Source organism: Annulohypoxylon truncatum (genome assembly GCF_022578515.1).
Source record: "Annulohypoxylon truncatum strain CBS 140777 unplaced genomic scaffold F4807scaffold_20, whole genome shotgun sequence".
NCBI lineage: Eukaryota > Fungi > Ascomycota > Sordariomycetes > Xylariales > Hypoxylaceae > Annulohypoxylon > Annulohypoxylon truncatum.
The window spans coordinates 100,514-115,243 of record NW_025953806.1 but is presented as its reverse complement, the minus strand read 5'-3'; the positions used below and the strand labels follow the sequence as shown (position 1 = coordinate 115,243).

Sequence of the window (14,730 nt, the reverse complement as noted above, 5' to 3'; positions counted from 1 at the left end):
TTGGGCGGGACTTAAACATGATACACCGAATTGTTTACCTATATAGTTGATAGGTAGCATGGCGTTACGGTTGAGAGGATTGGACTGTGACAAAGAACAGTCGTTGATTTTGATTTCATACATTGACAAATCATTACATAATAAAATAGCTATATATCCCGATTAGTGAAAAGTATTGTCTTGGTGCGATTTCTGGCTGATGAAGATGGGTTAATTACATAGTGGTGAATAGTCAAGTGACAGCGCGTAAATGAGGGACGCGTCTAAAAGTGGGTGTCGTTGTAATCCGTACCGACCGAGGGGCAAAAAAAATCCCTTTTGGTAGGTTAATCTCTTAGTATCCTAAAATAGACATTCACATCGATGACGAGATTTGCAACAAATTGGAAAGAGCGAAAGAGCGAAATAACATCTCTTTAGATCCATGGCGAAAGCCTACCGCGACTAGTAAAAGACGTATATATGATGGAAAGAGCATATTGCTCAATTAGTGATTTCATTTAGTTGAAATTATTATTCAGTCGCCAATCATCGTCAACTTCTTTCTTTTAACACCAATTGCTCAAATCAACTTTTAACCACCGAATACGTACGACACGCCCAATTGATGTCGATGACCTCTACACGATGCCTCCCCCGACAACAGTCAAGTCGATAACCCCTCGTCGAAAACAAACCAAACTAAACTTCGGCCCCTCGGCGAATGGCAAGGGCGCAAACGCAAAGACGCCGTCCGCGAAGAAGCCAAATGGAAACATTCTTAATTTCTTCCAGAAGGTCGAAATAGAGGAACAGTTGTTTTGTGCTGGTCCTGTGGATAAATTGGCCCCCCAACCGAATAGTACGGTGCCCTCTCCGCCGAAAGACGACGAGGATCTGTTCGGGGACAATGATATTGACAAAGATGCCGCGAACGAAACGAGATCGCCGAAGCGGAGGAAGTTGAGTCACAATAACGACGATATTGTACCGCATAGCTTGGAGGATGTGCGCAGTGATGGGCCGGAGCAGGCAAGGTCATCGCCGCCGGGACGGACGCGAACGAAGCCAGCTCGAGGGAGGGTTCCGTTTTTGATTGATTCCGACAGCGAAGATGACGAGGTGGAAACCTCGCCATTGAAGGACGGCATGGATGACGAAACACATGCTACTTTAGCAGAGGTTGAGAATATAATAGAAAAATCAGAAGTCGTTCCCGTGCCCAAGTTACCCGTCGACGAAAGTTGCCCGGAAATACCTGAAATCCCGCCGTTGAACCAAGAAGAATCCATTTACGAAGAATTCAGAGATCTCGAGGATATGGAGGGACTCTTCGGAGACGTCGACGAGTTTGACGATGGCGAAGAATTTCGGGAAAGGCGTTACATGGAAGAGCAAGCGAGGCTCGAAGCCGAGGAAGCAGGAAACTATACTTCTGATGGAATGGCTGACGAGTTTAATGCTGTCGAAGGAATCGTAGAAAGTTGCCCGCTGTGCAATGCTAGTCTAACTGGTCTCTCTTCCGACCAAGCAGCAGTTCATGTGAACGCTTGTTTAGACGGTAACCCATTACCCCTTCCAAAGACGGGAGAGCCGCCGCCGCCTGATACAGTCGATGCTCCAGAAATCAGTAAGCGCTTCGCAAAGGCCGCCGTACCACGACCCGGCCAAGCCAATCCTATCAAGCTAGGGAACACGGCAAGCCAGCCAACCTCAGCCTTCAGCAAGTTGATGTCAGGACATGCGGAGGATGCGGCGTGGGCTTCCGCCGCTGCTGCCGAAAATGCGTCCCGAGGGAAACCTGCGTATAAACGGACATGTCCTTTTTACAAGATCATGCCCGGGCTTTCCATCTGCGTCGATGCGTTTCGGTATGGCGCCGTAAAAGACTGCAATGCTTATTTCCTCAGTCATTTCCACAGTGATCACTATATCGGCTTAACGGCCAATTGGTCCCACGGGCCTATTTACTGCAGCAAAGTAACAGGAAGTCTTGTCAAAAGCCAACTCCGGACTGCGGCGAAATGGGTCAAGGAGCTTGAGTTCGAAGAGACGGTTGAGGTTCCCGGGACCGAAGGAGTAACGGTCACTATGATACCAGCCAACCACTGTCCGGGCAGTTCATTATTCCTGTTCGAGAAGACGATCGGGAAAGGGCCCAGAAAGCAGCGAATTCTTCACTGCGGCGATTTTCGAGCTTGCCAAGCACATATCAGTCATTCACTGCTAAGGCCCGATATAGTTGATACCATCTCGGGCAAAATAAAGCAGCAAAAGATCGATGTCTGTTACTTAGACACTACATACCTTAATCCTCGCTATTCTTTCCCTCCGCAAGACGATGTTATCTCAGCTTGTGCCGAATTCTGCAAATCAATATCTGGAGACCCGGACGGAGTCTTGAATGGGTTATCGCATGAGAAGGGCGCAGTTAGCAAGTTCTTCCATAAGATAGGGGAGAACAGTTCCTCATCTGCCATCGCCAAAGCCGAGGGTAAGACTCGGAAGAACCGGCTCCTTATAATCTGCGGCACGTACTCCATTGGCAAGGAGCGCATATGCAAGGCCATCGCGCAAGCACTAGGGACCAAGATCTTCGCGTCGCCGGCCAAGATCAAGATTTGCAAGCAGCTAGGCGACCCGGAACTCGCGGCGCTCATGACGTCCAACCCGTTCGAGGCTCAGGTCCACATGCAGTCGCTAGCGGAGATCCGCGCGGAGACGCTCCAGGAGTACCTCAACGGCTACAAGGGCCACTTCGACCGCATCATCGGCTTCCGTCCCAGCGGCTGGAATTACAGGGGAGGCGCCAGCACGGCCAAGAACGTTCCCGCCAACACGTCGCCCATGAGCGTGCCGACGACGGGGATCCTGCACGGGCCGGCGTGGCGGACGCGGTTCTCGAGCAAGGACCTGGTGGCCCAGAGGGGCAGCACGAGCCAGGCCATGTGCTTCGGCGTGCCGTACTCGGAGCACAGCAGCTTCCGCGAGCTGGCGCTGTTCCTGATGACGCTGCGGATCGAGAAGGTGGTGCCCACGGTCAACGTGGGCAGCGAGCCTAGTCGCAGGAGGATGAAGGGGTGGATAGACCGCTGGCTGGCGGAGCGGAGGAAAGGGGGTGTTGTGAGGGTGCTTGAGGGGGAGAATGAGGGTGAGGGTGTGGGTGAGAAAGAGCTTTGGGAAGGTAAGGATGGGAGGGGTGGGGGTGTTTGGTGGTAGGGTAGGATATTGGGTATGGCGTGCTGTGTTTAGAAGAATGGGGCTTGGGATAGAGTTCTAAGTGCTCGGTATATATCGTTGCATGAGCTGTCTATATAAGATTTTATGAACATACCCTCTGGTTTTCGCTGTGAATGTTACGCTGAGATGAGTGTAGTATGTAGGTATGTCTTCGACGGCCAGAGAGCCTCTGGTTAGGACCATCTTGAGTCGGAGCCCACCCTAGTAGGACTCAAAGATGGTAATTCGACATCGATTGTTAAATCTACATATTTGGTGTGTTATATATTTATTCTTAGCAAAGGTCACTTGGTGATTGGGGATACGATCGCTTGGGTTAAGGGGTTAGATATTGGCTAAGCAAAACTAGTAAATTCGTATCGATCATTTCACTCAGACTTGGAGTCTACGAGAGCGCACAGAAGTCTAGCTTAAGAGTATCGAATCTGTATCATGCAAGGACGGGTTGGTCATTCATTATGAATTGGTGCCTATCGTCTAACGATGTATCATGGCGACATACGTATGCGTCTTCGGGGGTCTGCCGAAAGCCTAAGGAGTGCTATTTTTATTTATTCGTCATGATAATGAAAATAGCAGCGCGAGTATCCTTTTCTTAAGGACAATTATCGTAGACCCCTTCAAATTGTCGGTTCCGGGTTGCTGAAATTACTACGTCGCAAACGTTGCTTGCCAGTCCTGCTCCGTTTTGCGTCCCTCGAGGGCAGCATCCTCACTTCCCTTTTCCAGCTTGCTGCGCGGCTTCTGTTGCGGATTGTTAGTACTGCTCGTGTGGTCATATAGAAAGAGGATGTGGTGTCCTTCCGGACACCTAAGAAATAAAGGGGGAAGGGATGAGGGATGAGTACGAACCTCTTCTCGTGGCATCCTCCAGTAGCGCGATGTCCACGGCATTGGCAGGGAGGTGGACATATCTTACGACCGAGCCTCGGATGAAGACATTCTTGACAGAGCTCTAGAGTCGCGTTCATTAGCAAAAAACAGGAAATAGCTTGCCACATTAACTTTCTTGCTAGGACCTGGGATGGAGAAGAGAGACAAGGGAAAGATAGATATGAGGCAGTCGAATCACCATTGACAGACTCTGAGGTCTACTCCTTCCTGACCAGAAGTATGTATAACCAAGGAAAAAAAAACAAAGATAGATTAGAAAATGAGAGACAACGGTGCCTTTATGAACATAGAAACCATCCAAAGAGAACTAGCTCCCAACCTGCGACTCACCAGATGCGGGTACTTGATCTCTTCGACGACTTGTATATCATCGAGCTTGATGTTGAGATACTGATCGACGCTCTTGAGCGTGCCTCGGATCTGGATGTCGTTCTTGAGCTCGACCGTAACCTCGTGGTCGATGAGGGTCTTGAAGAAACTATCTCCCATCCACGTTAGCCAATTTCTATCCCTTTCCGCCATTTCCTAGCCTGCATCTCCTCCTCTTCGCGTCTCCAGCTCTTCTGTGCATCATCTCTAGGCATTTCTGATATCCCCAAGCCCCCAATAAGCAAGCTTCAGGGCATGGAGACAGTTTTTACACATGACCCCCATGTTCCATGGTTCACGTGACAAAGCACGAGGTGCCGTGCCCGTCCTTGTGCATGAACAAATGAAGCAGCGTATGCCACCGTCCCCTCCTCAAACGTAGCTGCGGCATTCCAACCACCAGATTGTAATTCCAACGGTTGGATTTGCTTGCTTCCAATATCATAATCGCCTCGGTGGGATATCCATCAAACGATGTCGTTCTCGAAGCGAAGCCGTGCAGGAAAAAAAGCAAACAAATGCGACTGAAAAACGTACCTGAAGAAAAGCATCTTGGAAATTGTTACGTCTCTGGAGTCAGACGAAAACCTAGCATTCCAAATGGGTTGGATGCAACTGTGATGCCCGATTCGTTGTTTTTCTAACGAATGTGTCAAGCTAAAGATGTATAAGTAAAAATGGGACCTGGTCTTAGTTTACCCAAGTACGTGAAAGAAATCACGTGACAGATACAATTCACTGTGTCAAACTTAAAGCCCAACTGCTGATGAATTTTAAATCTGGTACCTAATCATAAAATTACAGTCACGATCGGAGAAAATCTCAAGCAATTCGGTCAAACAAGTTCATTTTTTCACATAAAATATAACACGCGAATATGAGTGGTATGAAGAAGCGCAAGTTTGTTGTACTTCATAATTCCTATGTCTCTGTTCCCTGTATCCGGCGACGGATAACCATTGGAAATCTATGTCCATCCCGTTATCCCAGCGTGGGGGTCCAGGTTTTCGGCAAGATTCTTTTTTCTCCCAATCTTGGCAGGGTTATTTCATCATTGCTTTCTGTTTTCTTTTTTCCCCTCTCTGCATTTGGTCTCCTTAAAATCAACGCCACCCCTTTCGCCTGACGCATCTTTGGTAGCCTGACCACTTGTGTGCGTGTCCGAGCAAAAATACATCCGCCCTAAAGTAGATGACACGAAAATAAAACGAAGAAAGGACGCGGGAGAAAAGTAAAGTAATGGCAACCAGATCTGGCAAATAAGGGGGGTATCCATCCGTTCATCTCAATTCATTCCATGCAATCTTCCTCCCGTCAAACTTCCCTAGACCGTATCCCTTCCCACCGAATGTGCCAGTATGCAATCGCATTAATAAAAAAAAAGTGAAAAAAGGGGAAAAAAGAAGGTATCGCGTGGGCGATGGCGAAACGGTTTAGGGAAAATCGAAAGCGAGTGTCCTGACGCCCCTGCACATTCCACTGGCGTACTTACGGAACCTTCGCGCAAGCCGGCTACCGAGAACAAAAGATCAACGCACTTATCCCCTCCCCCAAATCGACTCCCTACTGTGCTCCCATCCCCCAAGATTGGATACGGGAAGGTATCAGTAGTAAGAGTCGGGTGTATCGTAACGTCGTAACGGCTCACAAAATAAAGTGGTATAGTATGGTATGGTATGGTATGTGTATGACTTATAGCTTCCTTCAGCTATCATCTTCGGCATCATCATCTTCGTCGTCGTCAGGTGTCGCCGGCTCCATCTTTGCCTTCTTATTCGGCAGCGTGGAATTGGTCTCCGATTTCCTCTTCGATCCAGTCTTGACACTTGCTGCCTCTACCGCACCGCCGTCCTTATCATCACCTGCGCCTTTATTCCTCTCGATCTCGGCGACCTCTTCTGCAGTTAAGAATCGACCACCGGGACCTCGAGGTCTGCGCATCGCGTGATTATGTCGCGATTCGTGAAGGTAAGGTTTCCTCCCCTTACTCGTCAGCCTCAGGGCTTCCTCTAGGCGTTGGCGGGCCACTCTCCTCTTGAGGATACGATGGAATTGCTTCGCGTTGACGTAGAGGGGTGACTCTTCGGCACCAGCCGTCATCTCAGGTGATTGAGGCGGTGGCATCGATTGCGTCGGCGGCATCGGCGGAGGTGCAACAGCAGAGCGGGCACCGGCATGATTCATCATGGGCGCGTTCGGAACGCCTGGGCTTGTGACCTGGCTCAGGCGCCGTCCCGGTAGCTGGTTTACGTTGTTTAGTTGTTGAGGTGATCGAGGGTCGCGCGAGTCCTTCTTTCCCCCGGGCGTCATCCTCGGTGAATTTTGGGGCAGGCTAGGATCTGAAGGCATGTAGCCTGAATAACCGGTGCCGCCGGCCGCGGCAGCAGTCGCGGCCATAGCAGCCGCCTGGATCTGAGGTACACCGTAGTGCATCCCCTGCTGGGGTACTCCGTACTGAGTTTGGTACATGTTGTGTCCTTGTCCTGGAGTCGAGGTTTGGTGTTGAGATGGTAAAATTGGCGAGGTTTGGACGCCGTGTTGGTGTATGCTGTGGCTTGTGGGAGATGTGATGTTGTTACCAGCACCAGAATTCGTGTAACCAGAATGCGCCGTCTGTGGTGGTTGCTGGTATTGCGCGTAGTCCATCATTATCGGGGACAGTCAGCGCGCAGGGCGGCGGGGATTTTGCAATACCCAAAGGTTGATGTCTCTTGTTGCGATGCGAAATCGAATCAGAGACAAGCGGGTAAGTCGAACAAGGAAATCTGTTGGCCACTTAGGATAATAGTAGTGGTACAAGTTCTTGCTGAGATGATGAATTAAAGACCGTGCAAAGCTTGTCCTCGGGTTGCTTGACGTCCTTGAGATAAAAGGCTGTAAGGTTGGCTGCAGTTGGGCATACGCGTTGGGATTGTCCTTGGTCACTTAGGTAGCCGCGAAGTAGGCTGGTTGTGCATCCAATCTATTGGATATGCGTGGATGAGCTGGCACTGGGTGATGTGGTAGGTGCACGCAGGGTCGCACTAGGGCATATGCAAAAACGAATGTATCTCGCGGGGTGGGATCAGGATAGTTCAGATCCCAAAAAGAGGCGGAACTTGAGCAACCACGTGAGAATCTGGGGATACCTGAGCCGCCGTGAGGCTATTCAGTTCGACAGTGAGCCTATGGCAAATTGTCTTCTGCGGGAGCGGGTAGCCTAGCGAAACAGCTCGAGGTCGTTCTCAAGGCCTATTCGCAATGGGCTATTTGATTGTGGAGATCTACCCAACCAGAGGTATTAGATTCGCTATTTGTTAAGTATAAGGGAAGCTCGGATGATGGGAGGGGGGGTGGAAGGGGGGTGAGAAATCCGTCTTTTTTTTTTCGCGCTGGGCCACCACTTGATGCGCTGGCATGCATGACGGAATATGCACAAGCTTGGGCCCCACCCTGTCGACCAGCTCACACAGAGCGACAAGGAGATCCAACTCCATTGCCCAGAAGTGGCGCAAGGCAAAGGCTGCCCGATGCTAGCTATACCTTGCGAGGTAGATGTAGAGCTAGGTTATCGAAGCTCTATGCGGAGCTCGAGAATCTCAAGGCTGCATTGCGGGCGATTGGCCAAGAAGCATATGCATTCATCGGACACATGCGACGTACATATATGTAGCTTGTTTGGGATGAGGCAGCGGACTACTAGACGCACAGGCACACAAGCACACCAAAGGTAAGGAAAAGGTGTGCGGGAGAAAAGGGACAAGGAAGGAAAAGGAAAGGGCCGAGACGAGTTACGCAAGAATAGATGGGTTGGTGCCTTGAGTGGATGAGTTTGCGACGTGAAGAGGGTATACCCGATCGTCAAGCCTTGCCTTAGTGGGAAAGAGAAGAGATGGTGCGCTGCGGTGTAGGTGGTGTGCGGATGTATCGTTGCAGACGGGCAGATGGGGGATAAAGGGAAAAGCGACGTAGGTGTGTGCAAATGTAGCAAGAGTACCGAATAGATACATACCTCTTTTTGGCAGGTTCCCGAATACTTGGGTTCACTTGCGTAGGCGTGCCGGACTGATGGGACTAGTCGCGTCTTTTTATCATGAAGGAATGTTAGTAGACTGATTCTAGAAAGATAGAAAAAGAAAAACGAGGGAATTCCACGAATTAGGCGAGGAGTGCAACTAACAGCATGCCAGTGAAAGAGAGGAAGGGATGCGATATTAGATATTGACAAACAGGTGCATCTGAGGGATCGATGTACCATCCTGGGGTAGAGCTTGCGACAACGCAATTAGATGAGAATAGCTGGGTGTACCTATATGCCGGGATTGAGGTGGCTCTGGAGGGGGCTATTTGTGTAGGAGGAATCTGGGCCAGCACCTGGGCACAGCCCGGTGTGAAAGAGAACGAGTGCTGTATGGGATGTATGATGTAGGCTGTAGGCTGTAGGCTGTGGGATGCATGATGTACGTACGGCAAGTAACTCACCAAGGAATAAAGGGCAGATACTAATGACGCGCCTCGAAATCTCTCTTCGACCGAGGAGGTTTCCGAGACTAGGGCGCGAACAAGGACGACGATTGCACTCTGATTGAACAGAGGAGATCTCTATGAACCGTTGTCCGCAGATGGGTTCAATCACCTGATGGGCTAATAGAGCCAATGACAACAATGAAGATAGTCCTATTGACTATGATAGGTCTCCGTGACTGTTCGCGAAGAGGTTAGTTTTATGGTAGGCACCGACGAGCTCGATGATTTGCTAGAATCGGGGTGGATTTCTTGTCGCCTGTTTGCGCTGGAGCGCTTACTGGCCAGATTTATTTTCCTAGGCGTTCGCGTTTCCCCATTCGACGAAAGTTATAGATTGGAAGAAGGGATATGAGATTGAAACAGGTTATGGGGTAGATAGATGCTCCTCCCATGCCATGCTTATAAGAAAAGACAAAGGGTTGAAGATAATAGGCGTATAGTAGTTGAGACGAGAGACAATGCGAGAGCCATACATACCTCAAGATAACTCAAGTCTTGCGACGGTTGTAATATTTTTTAAACTAACTCCAAGGCGGTATAGGTCCTTAATAACGCGACTTACTGCCTTTGTGTGCGCAACACAAGGAGTATGGACTAGAGGGACTAGAGTAGGATATAGATGGTTAAAGGTGGTGCAGTCGCACACACGAAGAGTCAAGTATCGTTTGCGCGTAACTCAACGGTAGCGCGGTGGCAGCCGACGATGAGTATGTTGATACTTGATACTCGATGCGTCGATGCGATAGGCGTAGGCGCCTATGCAGCAGTAACAGGAATTGACGTATGTCGCGTTGTGCTTGTCCTTGTGCTCCGGTGCTTGTACCTGGACGCTGGATCTTCAGGTGACCGGAAGACTGTGAGTGGACGAAAAGAATTGAAAGGGTTCCAGTCAGCCCAGATAATGCGGAGCGGATAAATGTTGGACAAGATGAGTATAAAGTTGGTAAGGTTATAATGAAAATTAAACCAGGGCTCCTAAGGGCTCCAGAATGGACAGAAGGGCCAGAAGGGGCAGAGGGGGCAGAGGAGGCTTGATTTGATTCGATGTTTTAGAAAGAGACTTTCTGGCAGACTGGGTGCTGTTTGGATGAAAAAAAGGACCAGAGCGTGGGAGGAAAGGCAATTGATTCGATGGTTTTTTTTAACAAGTGGTGGACCAAGGAGGGCAAGAGCGGATTGATTGGACTGATTGGTAGAGAAATGGGCAAGAGGCGAGTAAAAATTGAGGGAAGTGCGAGCTGCCCTTTGATGGGGGGTTCCAGAGGTCCCGACGTTTTAATGGGGCTACATGGGCCTACATTTGTGACTAATCAGCTGCTATGTTGAAATCTTCGATGTGGATAGAAGTGGGTACGGTGCGGGTCAATTTATGGACCAATCCTGGCTAATCCTGACCAACCGTCCCGCTTTTGTGCCAGCGTAGGGATAGACACAACTGTGATTGCAGCATGATCCCTGTTTCTGCTGAAAATTTCTGTGGCGGCTGGGGCTGGTGGTTGAAGCCGGGTCGTTTCGCTTTCTTTCGCTGCTTTTGTCTTTCGAATTCGCATTTCCACAGTACGATACAATACAATATCTATTCTAGGTATGTACAAATAATTTGACAATTTTGCAACCTTTAATTTAACTCCCAAATCTAACATCGAAACTAACTTGTTTTCATCACATTTCGAATGTACATACTTGCCTAGTATGTCAGCTTCATATAATCTCGTCTTGTGATTGCAAGGGGGGCGAGGTCTGATATCCTTTCTCATACAATCTCGATGCACGAGGTAATACGACCTACATAATCAACAGCCGTTTTTCATGCGTGTTAGAAGAAATCATTGCATTGCGCGGGAACTACCTAAGGATACCTAAACGGTGACAAATGCATTCTGCTAACCTGCCGGACCGGTGGCTGGGCCCTAGATGTACATACATACATACGTATGTATGGTATCTGTATGTTTTTCTCCAGCCCCCCTCCTCCCGAGATCTGTTGTTACGTAGTGTAAGTCCGCTTGACGTGTCAGCGTCCTTCCATTTTCAAAATGACGGGTAGAGAATCATGTTTTGACAGGGGTATGATGATGCTTCTATCTCTCTTCCAGGTCTCCCAAGTCTCCCCCGCGCGCTACTTCATATGACATAGTACAGGAGAAACAACACCCAAGAGCTTTAACAAAAGTCCCTAATCTTGATTATGTATACTACATATAATACCAGATGCTACATATCAGCCATATGCAGCTATAGCTACAGATGGTGATGGTGAGATTCAGCGGGGTTTGGGCTGATCATGGTAACTTTCGGCTTTACCAAGGAACCAAGGATAGATGCCGGTCGGTGGGACGCTCAACGGCGGCAGACCAAACTCACTCAGGCCTGTCAGGCCCTTGAGAGAACCGCAATCTCTCCCTTTGATTATTCGAAATTCGGTAATAAACCTCGTCAGCGGCTAGCCCTTCTAGCTCTTACAGAACACATCCTTCGAGCTACGCGCAATTTTGAGCTCGGCGCAAAAAAGGTGATGGCCCTTACATCGAAAATCGCTCTCGCGATTCTCATCACTCCCCCAGATCGACACCAGCATGACGGATGATCACTGTGGCGTGTGGCAACTACTGTTGTTATTTATGCTAAGGTGCTTAGGTGCTTAGGTGCTAAGATGCTAAGATGCTAAGGATCTATCCCAGACCCGGGCCTATGTGCATACTTACGCGCTACTTGAATACGGTCGTAAGACGAGAGGAAGCCGAGGAAGAAGCTTGGCTGACAACACGATGCTCTAGACCAAGATTGTCCAAGTGAAAAAGCACCCCAAGTCTAATTTTAGGACACTTCCGCATTCAGCATCCGCGCAACGCGTGATTTGCGCATGTCGGGGTATCTGAGTACTGTATTATGAATTATGATAGAGACCGTCAGTGCTTGTGCTCACTTGTTTACCTACCCTATTTCAACTCCCTAGTTTTACACGTCACGGAGAGCCTGGGCCCGCACGACCCGGTTCGGCAGCAAAAGCAGGTAGTTCGGAAGTACTGTGAGAAGGGATATTCTCTTAGGCGGCTCCAATACTATTACTACTACTAGTATGTACTGCATGTCAGCAATCACAGTGCGGTATTCTGCCACACAAACGGAGGCACTGTGAAACTAGCACACCCAGAGACACACACACAGTCTTTCCGCCTGTTGGTGGGTGCATCATTCTGACGGTGAGCGAAGAGGCGGCGGGGCTCATTCCCGTTCTGCTCAGGCATCACGTCCGTTTCGGCCTCTTGGGCTTGGTGCTCCGGATCGCATTGAGTATAGAAAAAGTCGGTGTAACGAGACTGTGCAGTAGCTTACTTCAGACCGAGTTCCCTAGAATAGCCATTATCGACTGTTGAAGGCGATGTTTGTCGTCACTAGCTATAAAAAGAGTGATAAGAGCCCCATGAAAAGAAGGCGGTAAACCGGCATTCTTAGCAACGTTAGCAAGGGTATTACGGTAAGACTCGACGATAACTTGATTCGCGACGATCTATCGCTGTGACTGGTTGGAAATTCGGCTTTGTATGAATTTTGTGACTGGTCTAGAATATGTCTTGGATATTCCCTTTCGGAGCACCTTAGTGGACCATTTTACGTCCGCTACTAAAGTACGAGAGTGGATCTCGTGGGCTTATGAGCTTGGGGAGACGCCCAAAAAAATCCACGAGGGATTTGCTCAGCCGCGTAATATGTATGTTGAGAGTCGAGACAAGCACCGAATATCCACCAACAAACCCCGTCGCAGCTTCGGGACGAACCTAGATGTAGCAGACACTGGTTCGTATTTGTGGCTGCGGCACAGAAAGACCCCATCGTCAACCATTGGTTTTCCAACGAAGGTTGTCACATGCGAAGCCAGTATATTGGGATTGATCCGCGCCTTTAGCGTATTCATACCTTATCTAAGTAGACAGGTTTGAAGCTCACGTCGCGATGCTTACCAGTATAGAGTAAACATCAGGCCTATTTGCTCCGTCCTCTGGCCATGTTAGCCGAATGGATCGTATGAGGAGTCAATAGCGCGATTGAGAACCTGTCGAGATAATTGGAGTATTGTCATGTACCTACCTAGAGTGGTCATATCTCATATTTGCAAGCATCGCTGTAACAGCGTCTAGCATTCTCCCTGCTTTCAGAAGCCGCTGACGTCTTTTTAAGGCAATTAATTTACGTGGATATACAGCATATACTATGGGGGTGCTTTCTACTGCGTACGAGACGACCAGGTCTTGATAGAAGCATTAAAATCTCCGAGCGCCCTGCAGATTTTATTTGCACTTACTAATCATGAGCTCGGTAGCAGAGGTGGTTAGCTATTTTCAGCCTCATCGTCTCTTCTTAATTTACCCCGGTTATTGTTTTGACAGCTGCAGTTGAATATCCAACCAGTTGTGAGAGTGAGAGCTCTTCAAATCGCCACAATTGAATAGCTCCGCCAATTTCCTAAATCTGCAACGAGCTCATGAGGAAAGCTCTGGGGCAGTTGGACGAATGAGATGTTAGAGTTGAGTCTTTGCGCTCCAATTCGACTCCCACACTTCCACACTTCCACACCACCACCATGCCCATGCTTACGCTTGTCTCGCGTACCTGGCGCCTAGATTCAGGGCCGCATAAAGGGTCGCGAGCATTTCATGCTTCAGCCAGTCTTATCACATGCTCGTCTCCAGCATTGCTATCAGCCATTCGGAGACCTCGACCTACCTAACTTCAAAGCGTCACTCGTAGTCTTAACCAAATTCTTCGGTAGATCGCTTAGACTACGACACTAAAGACTGGGCCCTGGTTACGTTGCCGTTTCTATGTTACATTTTCAAGATACAATTCATTGAATTCTTCAATGTCTCCCGGAATGATATCGTCGTATATGAAAAGTCTAATGATTGTCACTACGACGTAATATGATTATGATCAGGAGTAAGTTCCTATAATGCTCTGCACAGACTGCTGAAAGAGTCATTGCTTAGAGACTCATTTGTTTGAAAGTGGCTTCGGGTGGTTCGGGCTCATCATTCAACTATTGTTACACGATATCGTAAAAGGTGAATAGATATAATACGGATATCACCTATCCCGAACTCTCTCCATCTCCAAAGAGAGCAATATCCCCGGCGCCTCTTTCGGCCCCTGGATACGAAGCCGTGATTATCACCGAAACACTAGCAGCACTCTCTTAAGCTGCCAGACGAGATCTAACAGTACAGGTTTGTCGATCGCTCGTGGCTCCCAAGGACCACTGGAAATCACAGTCCCTAGATAGGCAGCTCCATATTCACCCGAGGTGATGGAGGCTAGAGACACAAATTGAACTTACGATGGATATGAAACTAAGCTCCAAGATAGGAGTATCTCATCACATTTTCTATACTAGGGGTGAGACTTAAGCCCGGAGCTAACTACTAGGGTTTGATGAAGAAACGAAATGGGGGCTACTAGGTAGACCCAAGCAAAGTCATTCGTATTACCAATACTAGGGATGGACGTCGATTGCCAAGGGCTTTTTGAAAGGTAGATACCAACACTGATAGGACAAGGAACTGAAGCATAGAATCAGTGTAGATTGGGCCTCATCCTACGCGGCCCCGAGAAACGCCGAGACGTGACGACAGCTTCATTTCCACATTGTTGTCTTCGGTTCCTAAAGTTATCGCTGACGTTAGCCATACATATCAATGCCATGATATTCAAGTTACTACCTCACTAAAGTTGCTAGAGCTCCTG

At 48.8% G+C, this 14,730-nt stretch overlaps 4 protein-coding genes across 4 annotated transcripts; 1 reads left to right on the top strand and 3 right to left on the bottom strand.

Moving 5' to 3' along the window:
- Window positions 1-289: 289 nt before the first annotated feature.
- F4807DRAFT_132043 (DRMBL-domain-containing protein) lies at window positions 290-3,309 on the top strand. Its single transcript, XM_047992996.1, has one exon. It carries the CDS (start codon window positions 628-630, stop codon window positions 3,196-3,198), a length of 2,571 nt encoding a protein of 856 aa, XP_047853255.1. The 5' UTR covers window positions 290-627; the 3' UTR covers window positions 3,199-3,309.
- Window positions 3,310-3,542: 233 nt separating this feature from the next.
- On the bottom strand, window positions 3,543-5,298 carry F4807DRAFT_429152 (U6 snRNA-associated Sm-like protein LSm2). The gene is made up of 4 exons (XM_047998314.1): window positions 5,020-5,298; window positions 4,444-4,591; window positions 4,072-4,174; window positions 3,543-3,963 (listed from the first exon to the last, which is right to left on the bottom strand). The coding sequence occupies exons 1-4, from the start codon at window positions 5,031-5,033 to the stop codon at window positions 3,932-3,934; spliced, it is 297 nt and encodes a 98-aa protein (XP_047853254.1). The 5' UTR covers window positions 5,034-5,298; the 3' UTR covers window positions 3,543-3,931.
- A 599-nt stretch (window positions 5,299-5,897) lies between these two features.
- F4807DRAFT_132026 (CCAAT-binding transcription factor (CBF-B/NF-YA) subunit B-domain-containing protein) lies at window positions 5,898-7,426 on the bottom strand. Its single transcript, XM_047992995.1, has one exon. It carries the CDS (start codon window positions 7,129-7,131, stop codon window positions 6,187-6,189), a length of 945 nt encoding a protein of 314 aa, XP_047853253.1. The 5' UTR covers window positions 7,132-7,426; the 3' UTR covers window positions 5,898-6,186.
- A 431-nt stretch (window positions 7,427-7,857) lies between these two features.
- On the bottom strand, window positions 7,858-9,163 carry F4807DRAFT_131807 (uncharacterized protein). The gene has a single exon (XM_047992994.1). It carries the CDS (start codon window positions 8,717-8,719, stop codon window positions 8,030-8,032), a length of 690 nt encoding a protein of 229 aa, XP_047853252.1. The 5' UTR covers window positions 8,720-9,163; the 3' UTR covers window positions 7,858-8,029.
- Between the last annotated feature and the right edge of the window lie 5,567 nt (window positions 9,164-14,730).

Coding starts and splice junctions, on each gene's coding strand:
- F4807DRAFT_132043 (XM_047992996.1), top strand. CDS start 628: ATGCCTCCCCCGACAACAGTCAAGTCGATAACCCCTCGTCGAAAACAA.
- F4807DRAFT_429152 (XM_047998314.1), bottom strand. Junction 4,175..4,443: donor AGATCAAGTACCCGCATCTG/GTGAGTCGCAGG, acceptor ACGCGACTCTAG/AGCTCTGTCAAGAATGTCTT. Junction 3,964..4,071: donor GGAGGATGCCACGAGAAGAG/GTTCGTACTCAT, acceptor AATCCGCAACAG/AAGCCGCGCAGCAAGCTGGA.
- F4807DRAFT_132026 (XM_047992995.1), bottom strand. CDS start 7,131: ATGATGGACTACGCGCAATACCAGCAACCACCACAGACGGCGCATTCT.
- F4807DRAFT_131807 (XM_047992994.1), bottom strand. CDS start 8,719: ATGGTACATCGATCCCTCAGATGCACCTGTTTGTCAATATCTAATATC.